This window comes from Zonotrichia leucophrys, chromosome 2, assembly GCF_028769735.1.
Source record: "Zonotrichia leucophrys gambelii isolate GWCS_2022_RI chromosome 2, RI_Zleu_2.0, whole genome shotgun sequence".
In the NCBI taxonomy this organism is placed as follows: Eukaryota; Metazoa; Chordata; class Aves; order Passeriformes; family Passerellidae; genus Zonotrichia; species Zonotrichia leucophrys.
Window position 1 is genome coordinate 88,807,274 of NC_088171.1, and position 17,799 is coordinate 88,825,072.

A 17,799-nucleotide genomic window follows, 5' to 3' on the forward strand; every position below is an offset into this window, starting at 1 on the left:
AGAATCTGAAACAGGCTTTTCAGATTTCAATGCAGAACACTGGAGGGGAAAAAAGAAAACAAGTATTGTATCTCTTTGAATACTATATGACCTCCTTTTCCTCTTACCAAGTTAACTTGCTTATTAACTAAATAATAGTAAAAAAATTTCTAAAATATCCCTCCCCAGCTTCAATAAAAATAATTCCAGTGCTCTAGTATAAATGAAAAAGAAGCAGAAAATGTACTAAGTCTTGGAGACTGGAGATTAATAAGATTTCATGGGTTCATTTGCCCCTGTTTCCTTTACATTAGACTGAACAGTAGCTAGGATCCACCTCCATCTTTCTGTCAGTTTTAGTAAGTAGGTTTTTTTTCTTTTCTCCAGTTAATGAACTCCTTTTTCTTTTTTCATTTTCTTTTTTCTTTTGTTTGTGTTTTTGGATTGCATTGGATTGAGGGTTTTTGGGTTGCTTTTGTTGTGGATTGTCCTGTGCAAATATAAAATTGGAGTTGGTTGTAAGAACATAGATGCTTCCTACTCCCCTGCTTCAAAGTACAAGTTTTAAATCTTTAATTTGTAGCCTGGGTCATCCCCGGGTCTTTTGTATCATCAGGGCTTTCCAGATGTGACTCATTTTTAAGAACTGGGTTTCTCAGTTGTTGTATTTGTATTATTGCTTGTATTGTAGATTTATTGTCACTTTTTTTCCACTGTGTTACTTTTTGGATTATTATCTTTCTGCTTCTATTTGAGCTCTTCTCTTTTTAGTGTCTGCACTCCGTCCAAGTGACAGTCATTGATGTGATGGTAATTCCTTCTTCTAGTTATTGATGTAGACAGTACCAAAACTTTAGTAATGCTTTTTATTATTTTATTTTATTTTATTTTGAGTTGTTTGTTAATTTATTTATTTATTAGTAACCTACTCCTGGGTGTAAATCCACAGTATATATCTGGCATTTCTGCAATAAGTCAGCAATTATCTTCTCTTGACCTTTACTTTTTTTCTTTTGAATGAGCTAATGGATCACTTTGTGGTCCCAAGCCAAAGGTGGGAAGGTAGGGGCACCATAAAATCATTCACATTAGCAAAGGTCCTGTCTTGTTTTCTTAAAGAAAGTAGAGCACTAAATGACACAACTGGCAATATCGATGAAAATCTGTTAAAGGTAGCAGGAGTGTGTATGAGCCACAAAGCTGCTGGAGCAGCTGTGAGAAAAAAAAAAGGAATGTGTGTCCTGTGTCTGCTTAAAGCACCTCTTGTTGGGAATTTCTCTGAATCTGGGAGCTTTTAAAGTTATTGTATTAGTTCATTTTCCGAGTCCCCTCCTTCCACTTTGCTCACTCAAGGCTGTCGCTGAGAGAAGAAGCTCCCAGTAGCCTGCAGTGGAACCATAACCTTGCACCTTCCTAGCTTGTGTCTCAATGAAACTTGTGTGAACCTGACACTTTGACATCCCTGTTAACTCTTCAAAATGTTGAAAGTGTTGGGGAGGCTTGTTTACATTCATGGACATATATGCAGGTACATGTGTATGCATGTGTTTGTACAGAAAGAGATTGAAGGTTGGACAAAATGACAGACATTTCATGAAGCATTGTTTCACCTGAGCAGCTTGGTGAAAAAATGAGTTGTTTCTTCAAAAAGAGGCTCTTTGCTTTCTGAAGGTTCCACAGAAGTAACAAATGGATGGCTAGGGCCAAATGCAGTGCTAGGGCAAGATATAGTGGCTCACTTTACAACTGGCACTTTTAAGTCACTTATAAACTATTTTATGTTTTTCTTTGGTTTTGAATGCTTCATTACTTAGACTGGCTTTTGAGCTTTAAAGATTCTCCTGGTTTAAATCAGTGACAGAAATATTGATTTAAGTGGCTTAAATCTTGAGATGTGTTTGGCTCTTTAGTCTGAGTATTGACTGCCCATAAAAGAGTCATTTATTGTGGGCTGAGTTTTGGGGTTTTTGATTGGGTGGGGGGTTTTTTGTTAAATCTTTTTTCAGATGGGGCTCTGGAACTTAGTGAATTTTCTTACCTACTCCATAGTCATTAATTTCACATGAAATCTGTAATGCTGTATGTTTTCACTAACAATCAGTGGCTGAGAACTTAAATATTCAGGTTATGGCTTTTGAAGGCAACAATTCCAGTGCCTTGGCAGGACATTGCAACATTGCTTTTTGTCTTCCTCTTTTATCCCCATGAACGATGGAAGTCTTTGCAGCTCTCGTATTTGCAGCTGTTACAGCTGTGCTGCTGTTGGACTGATGTCTAAAACAATTCCCTCTTTGCCTCAAGTGTGGCATCCCAGGAGGGAGCCTGACACACTCCAGAGGCTGGTACCCATCCCCTTGCGACTGAAGGATTGGAGCTCATCCTCTTCCCTTTCTGAGAGGCTGTGTGAGTTTCCCTTACTTTAAATAAGTATTTCTTTTATTCATTTGGGAAGCTTGAATGGCTTTTCGAATCACAGCCTTGTAAATAACATCATGAAGGTGATGACAGAAGTGATATTTTTGTTTGTTTGTGTCAGAGGTTTGGTTATATCAGTATGTAATATTTTTATGTTTAATGAAGTTAAATGTATCATCATTATTATTAGCCTCATTTCACTGACCATCAGCCATATTTGTGGTTTGAGTGAAACAATTGACTTTATCAAGCCAGATATGTCTTGAAAGCATTTAATTTACAAATAAGTTGGACAAAGATATATTCTAGGACAGATATAATTTCAACACCAATGGAAATATAAAACTGCAAATATATTTAAATATCTGTTTGTTCTGTGCCCAGTGGGAACATACTTGATGGGTTAATGTTTCTTATTAAAGAAGCTTCTGTATTTCCTTAACTATTCTTCTGGTTTGGGGAATTTTTTTCCTTTGATCAATAAGAAGCTGTCCTTACTCCTATATGTACTGGCAAAGAAAATTACAGATCTCTATGTCTGTGAGACTGTTTTTATTGAAGATAAGAACCTCATATAAAAATCATTCTGTTCTTAATATTTGCTTATTAGATTACACCCCAGCAATGTGGTGCATAATGTTTTAAAATTTGTCCACATCTGTCATGTAAAAAATTATACCTTACTTGCTTGTCATTATTTAACCGTATTCTGTACATATATACATACTATGTTGAAATGTGTCTCTTTTTTTTTTTTTCATGTATGTACATAAATCTTACTTTAAATAGATTGGAAATAGACTGTGTCTATTTCTCTGTTCTCTTATACATTTTAAAGAATGGGAAGTAGGCTTGACTGTCTTCTCACAAGTAGATTTATTTTTAAATCAACAAGCAAAGCTGTTGCTTTATTTGTTTTAAATTATATTAAGGTAAATTTAAACATTATTCCAGAATGAAATTATGTAATGAGGAAATGTCAGAATCGTTCATTTGACTTTAGAGGGCAGAGATTATTTAACAAATATACCACACATTCACAATGTTTAGGTCATCAGAACATAGATTTTTTTTTTTTTCAGGAATAGGTGTGGACCAAAAATCTCTTCTTATATGATAGGCCATTCTTGTAAGCAGCTCTGGCCTGGACAGACCACTTGGGCTACTTGTACTACTTGTACCTTCCCTGGGACTGACGTGTACATTTCTTTATTAGATTTATTATCTCATACCATATGGAATGAATAATCCAAGTTAGATGGAGTGACTGTTTCTTAGTCAAACATAAGCGAGTAAGGCAAAATTTCCGTTTGAAACAAGCAGCATGAAAAGTCCCAGAGGTGTGGGAAATGTGGTGCTTTACTTGAGCGTTTGGAACCACGGGATAAAGTGGCAGTTAAAGCTGATTTTATGCTTAAAGCTACGATTAGAGCTTTAGAGTCTGGTGAATAACTGGTCTACCATATGCATAAATTGTCTTCCCTGATGTTGCAAACTGGCAGGTTCGTGATGAAGCTTACAGTTCCTTTCATTGCTGCCATTAGGAAAGGAAAGAAAGCACCTTCTGCTCTGTCCTCCTGCTCATCCTCAAATCCTTTTGGAGAATATTTGTACAGAGTAAATTATAGTGAGCTGCCACAACTTCCTCATGGAAGCATTTATGTTGCATTATGCAGCATGTCAGCTTCTATCTACGGGAGCTTTTATCTGCCTGGCTTTTGCACAGATGCAGAAGCACTAAGTTGGCTGCTGGGTTTGTACAAAGTATTGGCATGCTCGCTCCGCTGCTTGTCTTGTAGTTCATGGGGAATTGTAAAGATGCTCTCTGCATTTCTGCCAGGGTAGTTCTTTCTGGAATAATTGCAGAAAGAAGGGGAAAAAATTAGAAATATGGAAGATATCTTTGGCAAAAGAATCACTGTATTTTCCATTTTTTACTGTGTTATTCCATTATTTACTTCCATCAGGTCCCAGATCTGTTTGGCATTTGCTGAATATCATTATGTAGCTTTTCTAGATTTCTTGATACTTCATTTCCAGACATTTGATAGCATTTATTTATTACCTGTTTGGCATGTGATGCTTTCTAATGGGATAACTTTCAATATTTTGGCAGTGTGTAGCTGTCTATTCACACACAGAATAATATTTTGACATTAATTTATGTTAAATAAGTAATTTGTCATTAAATGTTGATAGTAGAAAATTTGTGAACAAGACAATAGTCTTTATTGTGCTTCTATGATTTTTCTTCCTGTAACAAATCCACAACATCTTATTGTTTATTCAAAAGGCTTTACAAAAAAACATTATTAGCAGAAGAGTCAATAAATATGTTGCTGTTTACTTCCTTTAATAAATCAAAAAGGGAACAACCAGTGTAATTGCCTAAAGCTCATGCTTATTGACTAGCATGAGGAAAAGTGGTCCATTTTAAGAGCAGGACTCATATACATCAAGTTCAGTAGCTGAACATTCATCAGTTGAGAATAGAAAAAAATCAGTCTCTAATTTTTTGCTGTTCTCTTCAAAGATTATTTGACATGCAGTGATCTTCAGCAAATGAGATGTCAGTTGTACAGGGTGAGGGCATTTTTTGTTTTAGGGAGAGCACAAAGGCAGCTTCAGGGAGAACACAAGGCAGCTTCTCCTATAGATAGGATAGGTTCTTCCTCAGGCAAAACATCATCAAACATATCAAGGAAAAACTACTGTCACTTCACATACTTCATAAAATTACATTCAAAAGGCAGCATGCCTGGAGTCTTGCCAGTTTTTATACTTTCAATTGCCTATAAAAGTTGTCCTGTTATTTTTTCATCCTGTTCTTTCCTTATCAGTTTCACATCTTTGGCAAAACCACTACTTCCAACCATCTGTAGTAACTACGTGGCTCAGCATATGACAGATAAAGAGATTTTTACAATAATTGGTAAAAGCACAGGCCCTGCTAAGCTGTGTGACTGCTTTTTGTTAGTGGCTGTTAGCTGGTGGAAGAATGTGTTGCTCTTTAATCCCCTTTGACTTTTCAGCTAATATTTTACCACTTAAAAAACCCCCCACAAACATGTATTTTCTGTATCTGTTTGTGTACTTAAACTACTGCTATCTTAGTAGCCCATATTCAGCTAACTTTTATTATGTGTTATCTCCTTGAGCATGTAATTTATGAATTTCCTTAATCCTTCTTCTCCCTAGTGTTTAAATTTCATTCTGGAGCTGTTGTTTTATCTTATTTTACCTTTTTAGCAAAAACCCATTGTGCCAACTGACACATGCAGGCTTTGTTCTGGTAACACAAGTAATTAATTTTCTCATTTCTGGATTTTGGATTCACACCAACTATCCCCCTACTTAAGATGGGCCATGATGCAACAATTTAAGGGAGCCAGGATCTGCAGATCTTGTTCTCGTCATGAAAAAGTTAGAGATTAGCATTAAATCTATTTTGAGGATATAAATTATAAGGATGTGAATAAAATGTATAATCTTATTCCTTTGTGTAGAGTCCTCTCTAGTAATTTGGGAGATGGAAGAGATAAAGTAGAAAAGTTGATACTGCACCTGCTTCTTTAGCTATTGTTCATTAATCAGGTTCTCCTGGTGAGGCTTCTGTGCAAAACTGGAATGCTCCAAAGCCTGATTTCTCCTTTTGCAAGTAGTTATTACTGGGAGAAAAATCCTTTGAAGAATTGTCATTATTATTACTGTTATGTTATTGTGGGCTTCCTTTGAGCATTTTTAGTAACCTCATAACAATATGGTTTAGTAACAGTGGATGTCTTTATCCTTCAGTTGACAGAGAAAGTGAAGAAGTGTATGTTTAGCAAATATCCAGTTGTCTTCTTTTGCTCCAACTGAGACTGTAAATATTGTCAGATCATTATCTCTTTTAATAATTTTTGAAAAAACGTTAGTTGAAACAAATCAAGACGACTGCAGCTGAGCTGGTTTTGCTCTGAATTTCACCTGTAGCTGTGGTTGTTGGTTTTTGGCCAGTGGGGGGGATGAGGTGGTTTGCTTTTGCTTGGGTTTTTTTTTGGGTGATTACAGTGTTTAGTCCTTTGACATCCAGAGATGTTAGTTTCAAGTGAAAAGCCATAGATAACAGCTGCCTAGCTTATCAAAGAGCTTGTAAGCAAAGCAGTCATCTCCTTGTTTGATAGCACCAACCTGTCTGTGGCAGAAAACTTATTCCTAATTTTAAGCCTTACTGTATGGCCAAATATGTCAACTCTGCTGATAATGTCATCAGTTCTTGTCCTGTGGCAATTTTCTTACGTTCCTTATCCCCTCCTGTATTCCCTCCAGTTTAAATGAAAGACTAAAATCATGTCAGTAGCATAAATCTGCCTCCAAAGAACTGTTCTCTGCTGAAAGCACAGGTTGTTTCTTCTCATCGTGATCCCTGGCAGTGTGTTTCTTCCAATTCCTGGGAGATCTCTCTCCACCTGAAGTCTTCTGATCAAGAGGACTGAGCTACAGCCTTTTCATGATTTCCTGTGCTTCAGTTTTCTCTGTTCTGTTTTTTTCACTCTTGCTATCTTTTTTTTTCTTTTTTTTTTTTTTGGTAGTTTTATTGAGTTCTTGCTAAATAGATGAAACTCTGAGCTACTTCTTCATAAGTGGCATGTTTCTGTCCAGTTTTCAGTTCTCCATAAGTCATGATAAATCTCTTTGTTCATCTTCACACTTTTTCTTCTTTTTCATGCCCTCGTGTCTATGGCTTGCTATCTGCCTAGTTACCCCTCCTTTGGGATAGTTCCTTATATTGTGAAAATCACATGTTTACTGTGAGAGACTGGATTTTCTCATGTTTCCTTTAAGAAAAAGAAGTTATCTTTTTCTAAACCTACAGATACATGGAAACTATATGACTGAGTTTAACCATCCTCATGTGAATTAGAAGTAGAGTCTCCTGAATGTCAGTCACTATCATTTCCCTATTCTTTTACCTTTTTTTTTCTTCCAGTAGAACAGCTGGATTTTTTTTCAATTTTATCAGTGAATTCTTCCTTGCTTTATTCATGATTGCATTTTTCAGTTCATAGTGATGAAACATCATAATTAGGTTCCAGAGATTTTGAGGCCCAAACACAGAGAATGCTGTGCTGGGTGCTCTGGCCAGTTTCTTCTTTCCCAACAGCTCAGATTTAACAACTGTAAAATCAAGATTTAACATAGCAGAGCAGGCTTCCTCCTTTAATATTTCCAGGTGGTTCTTGTTTCCACATTGATTTTTCTCACACTGTTCCCTGTATCAGCTATCTGAAGCTAAATTTCTCCCTTTCTCCTTCCCTTCTCTCTGCATCTCTTTGCTTCCAGCACGCCTCTGTGACTGTGCAGCTCCACCCCACCTCACCCTGGGCACACTCTCTTTCTCTCGCTTCTCCCTTGCATCCCTCTGGATCTTTGAGATGAGTAGCTCTCTTGGCAGAGTCACAGAAGTCAAATAATTTATTTGGGCTTTAAACTCAGAGATCAATTGCCTGATGTCTACCTTGGTACTATGTTGATTTTATTCATCTTTGGCATCCCTGCCTGCTGCTTTCTACCCTGCATGCCTGAAGTGGTTGCCTTAACATGGATATATTTTATAAAGCACTGTGCAGCCATATTCTCTGCAATGGCCTGCTTATTTTCTTGGAGGGAATTAGCAGGCTTGAGGGGTAGGAAGAAAGGGGGTCAGGAGGTTGGCTTTCCATGTCTCAGGCTTCAGGCAGCCATCTCACACTATGCCCTCAGCCACAAGGATTCCTGACCTCCATGTGTCTGTGTGTGTGGGGGTTGTGACACTGCCCTTCAGCTTATAGTTCATCTTGTAGCTTTTATTAATTCACTGGAACCCCCAAGAACTGTGTTGGGGTTTTGTAGTAGTCCGATGAATGTGCGGCTGAGCTGCTTGTTGTTTTATTCGCCTAATCTACCCACAATTACAGAAAAGCCATGTTAAAAAATTATGTGTAATAAATATTGAGCATGTAGGACCTGTGGGTACATGCCAGCTTGAGATAGCTAATTTTAAAAATGTATAGAAGCATATGCTTACAGATAAAAAGCATTTGCATATGACTCCACATCCATTTTGTTGGAGTTTTAAATAGGTTGTGGTTTTTAAAATGCATTTGGATGTGTTTTTCTACCCAAACAAAAATGTTCGCTTTTTACGTGATAAACAGCAATGGAAATGTCCACAGGACAATGGAAAAGCCCCAAAGGAAGTAAAGATCTGCAGTTTGCTGGGAACTACCTGTTGTGAGCTACTTTCCTTTGTTCTGTGGACATGATATTTTTGCTTGTTACCTGGAGCTGCAGAGCCCCAGATCTTGGGCTTTGTGCATTCTGGTCCAGAGTCCCAAGGTCAGGAAGAGGATCTTGTCCAGCTGTCCTCCTGTCACTGCCAGCACTCTGCTGAAGGCAGGCTAAAATGCAAATACCCTCACTCTTAACATTTAGCTGAGCCACACTCGGCTCACCTGTGGAGTCCTCTGACTTTCTTCTGGTGTCAGGAAAACTGTGGAACACTGATTTATTTTTTTTTTCAGTCTGAGACTCAGGTCTCCCAGCCCCCAGGGTAGCCATGGGACCTCACTGCACAGAGCATGAGAAAGGAAAGCTGCCTGTGTTCACTCACAGAGAGGCACACACAAGGCTGGAACACAGTAAATTGTTCAAAATGCTGACTTTGCAAAGGAGAGGGAAATTATTTTACCAATTAAATATTCACAATGCACTTGTATATGACAGCATAGGTTTATAAATACATGAATGTCTCGCTGTCTGGTAGGAGGCTCTGTGGAGGGAGCCATTCTCTTCCTTGTGAATGTGATGATCTGACATCTGCATGTACACAGAGATCAGCATGTTTGCAACATTGTCTGCAGAAAAAAAAATGCTTTAAAAGTAAAAATCAATTCCTTTAAAGTTAAAAGTAATGAAGTACAACAACATATTTTGTTTTAATCTGTCTTTAAAACCAAAACACCCAGGTCATTAACAGTGCTGTAGGTTTACTTTGTAAAGCTGTAAATGTTTTACCCAGAATACTTGCACTCTCAGGACAACTGAGGCAGATGTGATTGACCTGGCATAGTAAAAAGTCTTCTCTCTTCGTAGTGTATGTGTAGCTTTTAAATATTCTTCCTTAGCATGTGAGACTGCCTTTCTGAATTAATTCCTTTTGTGTCTCACACAGCTGCCTAACTCCTTGCAGGCACCCACACTCCCAGCCCTCCCCCAGACATCTGTTCTGATTCTCAGTGCCAGGTGCCAGAGTTTAAGCTTGTTGGGAGGAGGGACAGTGACAAAATCCTTCATAAAATCATATAGTTGTGGCTTTTTAAACAATATTTGTGGTGGAATTTCATTTCTAATCTCTGGGTTTTTGAAAAGAACCCAAAAGGTGTTAGTCTTTACTACTGATTTTTTTCAGGTTTTATCTGGAAAAGGTCAGGCTTGGGTGGAGATTGGTTTCTTGTTGGGGTAAAGATTTTCTTCCATTTTTCTTTTCCAAAGTGATGCTGCAGCAGTCCAGTAGTAAGAGGCCATGGCACCTGTAAACCTATTTCTAGTCTGGAATTATTTTTCCCACATGGGAGTACATCTCATTAGAAACAACTGTACCTTCATCACTGAATTTTGATCCACAGAGGTCTTACATACCTTGCTTCTACTTGAAACACAGCTGTTCTTGAAATCTTCCAAGCCTGCCCTAAAGCTGCCATCAGTTTCTAGAGGTCTCAAAGGGCCGGTGTTGCTCTCGTACAGTCCAGAATGACAAGGTCTAGGCTGCTGTTTATGTACCAAAGTGCTCCTGTTTGGCACTTAGGGTTTGCTTGGGCTTTCTTTGGCAGATCAGAAAATGCTGGTCTGTCAGAGCCAGGACATTTGCCTCAGCAAGGAGCAGGTCCAGAGCAGCATGAGACCATTCCCTGTCTCAGCCTGGGAACAACCGCAGTCATCTCCTCTGCTCCACACTCTGAACTTCTCAGAACGGGCTGTCATGGTCATCCAGTTGCAGGTTTTCCCCTGAGTCCTGGTCTAATCTTAAACAAGTGGAGTACAGCTGGTACCTTTCTCTGCCATTCCCTGAGATCTGCCTTGGAACATTTTCCTGTCGCCTTCTTGCACTCATGGTGCATCAGAGACATGGCCAGGCTGCTTCTGTTTTCTGCCTTTTCACCCAGGCACCTGGCTTCTTGTTTCCCTTTCCCCAGTGTGATAGGGAATATATAGTGTAAGGGATAAGCCTATAAATGTGAAATAAATGGATTTATATCAGCAGCTGTGATCTGGGTGGTGGAGGACATGGTACTAAATACTCTTAGTCTGTGCTGGGTTAGGGGAAATCAGGAAGGTGGAATGAGGAGTTTAAGCTGCTCTTTCTCACTCTTTCTTTTCATCTCTCCTTAGGCATGTCTGCCACTTACTCTTGCAGTCACTGAAGGCACAGGAGCTCTCTGTGGCCCTACTATTCCTGTAGAGGCTTGAGAGAAAACTCTTCCAGTGTATTTCCCAGGGGCAAAAACATAAGGAGTGGCTTGGTCACTCACAGGCCCTGGCTGAAATGAGAAGTTTCAGCTTCAGAGAAGTGACTTGATGTGACAGTCTTCAGATAACACACAAAGGGCAAAATGTGTAACAAGGGGAAATATCAGTGAGCAAATTTAAGCCGTGTAGAGTGGAGAACGTTTTTCCACACTAATATTAAATGTGTGAGAGCACCACTTTTGGAGACCAGATATATGGATTCAAGAAGGCGCTAAACAAATTCATGAAGCTGTCAACCAATGGCTATGGGAAATGCAGGTCTGGAGGCAAACTCCCAGGGTGCCAAGAATCGTTGATTGCTGGCAGCTCAGCAAGTCCATCAGCAATCTCTCCACGCTTTTCTTGGGCTCTTCCTTTAAGAACTGCTGTTGATGTCTCTCACACATAACATGTTCAGCCAATGTGGGCTTCACTTTGGTCTAGTAAAGTGCTTAGTGCCTCTTAGGACAGAGCTTAATCAAATGGTAAAACAGCCTCACGATACTTCCTCCAGAGTTTTTAGGAGAATGATCCCATAGGCCCTTCCAGTTGTCTAATCCCATGCCTGAGCAATCTTGGTAAGGGGAGAGCAGCCTGCCACTCCAAAACACAAAATGGGAGTGCTCATTAGCCAGTGCCCTATTTATATATAGTGCAAGGTAAATATCTGGGAAGCCCGAAAATGCAAAGCTAATAGGGTTGTTACAGGGGATGGGTAACAAAAAAGGGATGGTTACTGAGAGGCATAATGTCTAAGGGTTTTATGCTCTCTAAGATAAGCCTGAGAAGGACAAAACTAAATAGGGAGTCACTAAGCCTGTTCTACTACAGAATTTGTCTGCCCTTTGTAATATTCCTTCCTGCTCACATTTTTGTATGTGCTGATAAATGTCCTTGCATTAATAAACTCATAATGCAGCTTGTTTATCCCTTCAAAGCCAGCCCTTGCAGCTTTCATTAGCATTTTAGGATATTTATGGCTTTGTAAATGACTGGAAATCTGCAATTTGTCATTAGAAATTAAGAAAAATCTTCCTTCCACTTAGGGCTGAGGCTCAGTTTTGGCCTTTGAGGGACTGAGCCACCTCTGGGCCTCATAGACAAAAACAAAGTCAGACAGTGCCCAGATTTACAACAGCAAGTGGCTCTTCGTTATTCAGATGTCTTTGATAATGTGTCATCCGCTGTTGCTGGCAGGGATCAGTGTTTAGGCTCAGAATTAATTTCTCTCTAGCTAGAGAGAAAACAAAAATATCTCTTCTGCAAGAGCAAAAAGAGAAAGATGTAGTAACAAGGAGAGAAATAAAACCAGCAGCAGGCATGTGTAAAAAAAGTATGTATAGATATATGTATGTAGCATATACACACTGCAGAGGTTAACAAAGTGCTCTTCAGAAGAAAATGTTGTACTTCACTCTGCTGTGCTCTGTACTTTCAACTTTGAAATACAGGAAGTTAAGAAAATTTTAAAGGTTTCAAAAGGGAGTTTATCTTGTAATTGGTGAAGGGCTAAAGAGTTGGATGGGGAGGGATAATAATCAAAGGAACCTTTTCAGCACTAAGCTGTAGTCCAGAAAATCAAAGGAAGGAATGTTAATTGGTTTGTACAACATGATATTCTCAGTTCAGCTTCAGCCACTCAATGGTACTTTTTCTTTTTTTTTCTTTCTCTCTCCCTTTAGGTTGATTAAGTGAATAGAAGAAAAAAATAAAAAAAACGAAGCTACTTTCAAGTGTGGAAGATACAAGGCCAGGATGAACACGAAGGACGGAAAAGTGTCCGAAGGAGGTCTCAATGTCACTCTTACCATACGCCTTCTCATGCATGGCAAGGTGAAGCATTTCCTGTTGCCTGTGTGTTGAGTGTGTGTGCAGCTACCAGCAGAGCCTGGCACTAGCATTGACAGAGGGTCTGCTCCTCCTCCACCTTTAGTCAAAAGCACCATTGCCACGGCCAGAAAATCACCCCCTGCCTTTCAGGGGGTCCTGCTGAAGTTCATGCTGCAGCCCAAGCTCATTGAAAAAAGCCCTGCCTGTAACAAACCCATTTTGAGCGGATCTGGCGGCAAAAAAAAAGGAGTTCTTCCATTGATAGTGAGCCAAATTGGGCAGACCCTTGCAGGAGGCTGACCTGCATACAGCTGGCCTTTCTCAGCATTTGCTGGGTTTTGCAGAGCTTTTTTAGGATACCAGAACATTGTCTCGTGTGAAATAATTGCCACGGAGCTGGTGTCTATTTCTGTTGAATGCAAATGGGGTCCAGTTCTTCATTATTCTGCTGTAACATCTCATCAGAGTGAACCCCCTGATATGCCGGGGGTTTGCCCTGGTCCCTGCGGGTTTGGGTCGAAAGATTGACTCTCATTTCCTTTCTGTCCAGTGCCGCACTTAAAGCATGCAGATAAGTGGGAAATCTGTGCCACAGACAAAGTGCCAGTTCAGTATTGTCAGATTTAACAGTCTGGCTGCTGCTTGTTTCACATCAACAGATCATAAAGTGGGCTTTTAATTAAAAAGCACATTTCATAGGTTTGTTTGTATTATTTGCATCAGGCAACTCCAGGCATTTTTAGGCTTAATGAATGAATGTTATAGAAAGGAGGTGGTTAAGTCTCATCCTTAACAGGGAACAGTGAATATATAATGCATATTATTCTGGAGATCAAATTTGTATATATAAATCTAAAAAAATATTTTTACTCCTAGAGTTTAATTTCACCATTAAAATACTTATACATTTTAACAGAGTGGATGTTTTCAAACTATGGTATGAAGACGCATTTGATAAACCCATAGCACAAATAGGACATTAAGGTGTCTCCCATTCTGTTTTACTTATGGAGAAGTGTGAGGGGGTACAGCTTAAGTTTGCAAATTAAAACCCTCAGAAATTAGGTTATGTCAGATCAAATTATATTTTTTCTCAGAAATGATCTAACCATTTTGAATTTTTTTCCCCCTGAAATATTCAGCTTCAGGCAGGCATCTGGTGTGTAAATCTGCATCTTAAATAGGGATCTGTCAAACAAATTTAATAACACTCTCTCTTACAAAACCCACCTAAAATCTGTACACGTGTCTGTGCTCAAAATTAGGTCTTCAGGGTTGATTCTACTGGTTTCTGGTCCCATTCCATGAAAGCATTTGAGCACATACTTATCCCAGTGGGTATAAGCAGCCCTACTGGTTGCAGTCACATTCCCATGTGCTTAAGTGATGGTGTTTTGGGCTTTTTTAATCATTGTCAGACCACTCTGCTTGTTTCAGAATCATGCCTTTAAAGCAAAAATGAAGTGTCTGTCATTTTCAGGACATTTTATTTAAACTGTGGGCTCGGATTATTGAAGTTTTTTAAATCAGAAATGAAATCAGATAAAGTTCATTTTCTCTGTTAAACATCATTGATTTTGTGTGCAACTACTTTTAACAATAATGGATGTTATGTGTCCAGCCTTCAATGCATATGTAGCCCCAAGGGTCTAAATTAAACCCACAAAAGCTACAAAGTTCAAATTTTACCTGGATCTATACCATGCATCCTCAGTTAACAAGGCACGATGGGTATTCTGTTAGCTCCACTATGCTCTAATCATGTATCCTATTGTGCCTAAGTATTGGAAAGGGTACATTAAATCAGAATTTATTTTGGTGATAAAAGTCAGACGCTTTCCGTTTCTTTGATGTCATTTCTGTGATTTAGAAATAATACAGAGGAATGAAAGATGTCTGAATCAATATGAACTCAATATGAGAGAGCATTCTGAAAGCTGTATGTGCTTCTGGAAAAGAAGAAACACATTTCTAGGCTCTTCCTTCAGATTTGTTGTGGTAATGACATCAGTGGAAATTGTTGATCTGTAATTAATATTCCTAGACAAAAGAGTTTGTCTAGAAGCAGAAGTTGGTTTGTAAATAACTGGTCATAACTTGAGAGAGAAGAGGAGGAATAAAAAGGTTTTTAAAATAGCAGGAGCAAACTGGATTCAGTTATTTTTAAAGTAAAATAATTTTAATGTTATTTATTAATGCATTGCATGGAAAAATGAGGACCTCTCCCTACGAACTTTAACTCTCTGTGTCTAAACCATTATTATCAGTGTACCTTTGCATAGGGAAGGCCAATGTGCTTTGAGTTGTTTGCATGCATTTTGATTGGAAATCCATAAATTGTGCTACTGTGCTTGCTTATCTTGCCTGTAAGTCCTGCAGACTTAGGAAATTTTCAGCATGTACTTTTAATGTGATTTGTATAGAGGCTTTAAGTCAAGAATGGACACCTTAATGAGGCTATTAAGGTAAATTCTATATCTGCAGAAAAATGAGGATTTGTATGAGTGGCCAGACCTCTTCAAGATGGTAATGAATTAAAAAAACACCACAACAAACAAATTATGTTGCATAAACAAAAGACATTATCATGTGGTGAAAGGAAAAGAAATAGGAAGAGTCCTGAGCCTGGGAGAACCAGGGCCAGTGTCTCCCCAGTGCAGGTAGGACACCACTGATCAGCACCTTTGCTTTCTCTTGCTTTGGGGAAAGGAGTGTCTGTGCATCCAGCTGAGCTCCTGGCTGGGGAGGCTGGGACAGCCCCTGGGAGCACAGCCACTCAGCCACAGCATGGCAAGGTCTGGGAGCAGCCAGCTGGCAGCAAGGCAAGGCACAGCCTTGATATTCTCATGGCAGAAAACGTGGTGTTAAGAGAGGGCAGCAATTTTTTTACTAGTGATAGTGGAAAAAGAATTTGTGCAGGCCCTGCAAAAAGCCAACCACTGCGAGGTATGAAAGGTTCACCTCAGGGTAACCTCAGTGTTTCCAGGGCCTAGTATGAAAGGTGTCCTCCTGAGCTGGTACTTTCAGAGATTTTGTGATGATGTAAAATGAAAGGCCTCATTTTCATCTTTTGCCATGTTACATCAGTGAAAAAGCTACAATGGTGCTACAGCCCCGAAGAGAAATCATGAGCAACACAAAACATTTGTCACATTTTCTTGTGACAAATTAGAGGGCAGGTGTTGGTGAGGATGCTGCAAGGGCAGTGCTTAGGCATTCCTTGCATCCACAGAGAAGCAACTGTCAGTTTCTGTGGGAAATCTCAAAAGCAAGATTAGGAAAAACTCATTACGAGGATGTGTGAGGAGGGATGGAGGCTGCCTGGGCTTGCTGCACCATCCATCACTGAAGGTTTCTAAGGACAAGTCAGACAAAACTGAATTCATCCTGTAAAGCTGCGCTTCACAGGCACTGCAGCCTCTGCTGCTCAGCACCTTTCTGACCAAGTTACCTGAATGCTGATCCAGAGGGGGCAGAAACAGAAGAGTCTTTTGAAGGACATGAAGTTAGAAATATAGAATATGTTAAATAATGCAGATACACATTTTCATCCTTTATTAATGAGAAAGATGCATCACATTAAGAAATAAAGCTGTTTCATACATTTCAGTAGAGAAAAACAGGGAATATGAGTTGAGGCTGTTTACAGTGCCCTACTTTTGTATTTTCCATCTGATTCTTTCTGTTTCTTGAAGTAAAATAAGTCAAATCACTGTGTAGGAAAGAGACATGAATGGATGTGGGTATTTTATTATTTTGTCTACTTCAAAACTGTAATTTCTGGACAAGATTGGAGTACTGTAAGGATTGCAAGATTTCTGCTTCCAGCAAAGGCAAGAATAGCAATATTTGCCCAGACCACATCACTGGTTTTGAAGGGCATAAGGAAGACAAATGAAGTGTATGTGCATTCGTGGGCAAACAGCCCCCAGCCATCAGAGCCCTCTGTATGGAGAAGCAAAGCTCAAGCCCCAAAAGAACTGTATCTCTTACTTTTTCTTCCTTTCTAAATTTTTGTCAAGATAAAAATTATTTTGGCTCTTTGTGTGTCATAGTGTATAGGTGTAGACCTCCATGTTTCTTACCATTTCTTGCTCACCTTTTCCTGAATTTTCTATTCCCATGACTTGTGGCTGATTTTTCCTTGCTTACTGCCTCAGGTAATGAGGTTGAAAGACTTAAAATTGTAGCCTTGCCCACAGGTATCTGCCAACATATTAACGTATGACACTTGACATCTGCAGTGATCTTGAACTAGGTTTGGTCAGTTCATGCTCGGGAAGAAATAACTTCATAAAGTGCCTATTTTAACTATATTGGATAATGATTACATGATTTTGGACTAGTTTGGTTCTGTGTACAGCCAGTGTTAAGAGGCTGATTAAGACTCTGGAGACTCAGCATTAAAGTTTAATTTTAGATGTGGATAGTGAAGAGACTGTGGCAGTAGAAAGGTCTTAAATCTCAGGAAAGCAGCTTAATGGAGATTTACAAGCCAGGTCCATGAGGTGGAACAGGAGAGAATGTTTAAATGGGCCAGCCTAGAAAGGGCAGCAGGTCACAAATCCACTATGAGATCCACCTCCATCTCATAGTGGCGGTGCAAGAATCTCTGCTTCCTGCTTCCTCCCTCCAGTACAAACCTGCAGGAGAAATAATGCACTGTTTCCAAAGGTGCTGTGTGAACGTGTGCATTGATGAAATCATATTGGGTGCAGTGAAGTCTGCAAGAAGCCAAAGTAGAATATAGTAATGTATTGAGCCTGAGGAATCTTTTAGAGAAGGAGAATGGAGTTTCAGCAATAAGAACCAAAATGGATTAATGAAGTCAGATGGTTAGGAAGAACAAGGAAATAGTTTACAGGTGGGATGAAGGAGTGAAGGGAAAACTGGCAGGAAAGTAGGACTCTTGCCAAATACTGAGAGGTGTAAATTGGAGAGGTGAGGCAATTAACTGGAGAAGGTAATTTAGAAGATACATGTTCAGTGACAGAGGGAAATCTGGAAAGCATAAAAGGCTAAAAAGCATCAGATGTGTCAGTGTCT

At 39.3% G+C, this 17,799-nt stretch overlaps 1 protein-coding gene across 24 annotated transcripts in view; it reads left to right on the forward strand.

Moving 5' to 3' along the window:
• Positions 1-17,799, forward strand: part of LOC135444249 (poly(rC)-binding protein 3-like) — a 497,164-nt gene that overhangs the window by 423,205 nt on the left and 56,160 nt on the right. For all 24 annotated transcript variants that reach the window (XM_064705626.1, XM_064705627.1, XM_064705618.1 and 21 more), the window contains one exon: positions 12,606-12,756. In XM_064705626.1, coding sequence (XP_064561696.1) covers positions 12,679-12,756 — 78 coding nt within the window. In that variant the 5' untranslated portion in view covers positions 12,606-12,678. The remainder of the gene's footprint in view (positions 1-12,605; positions 12,757-17,799) is intronic.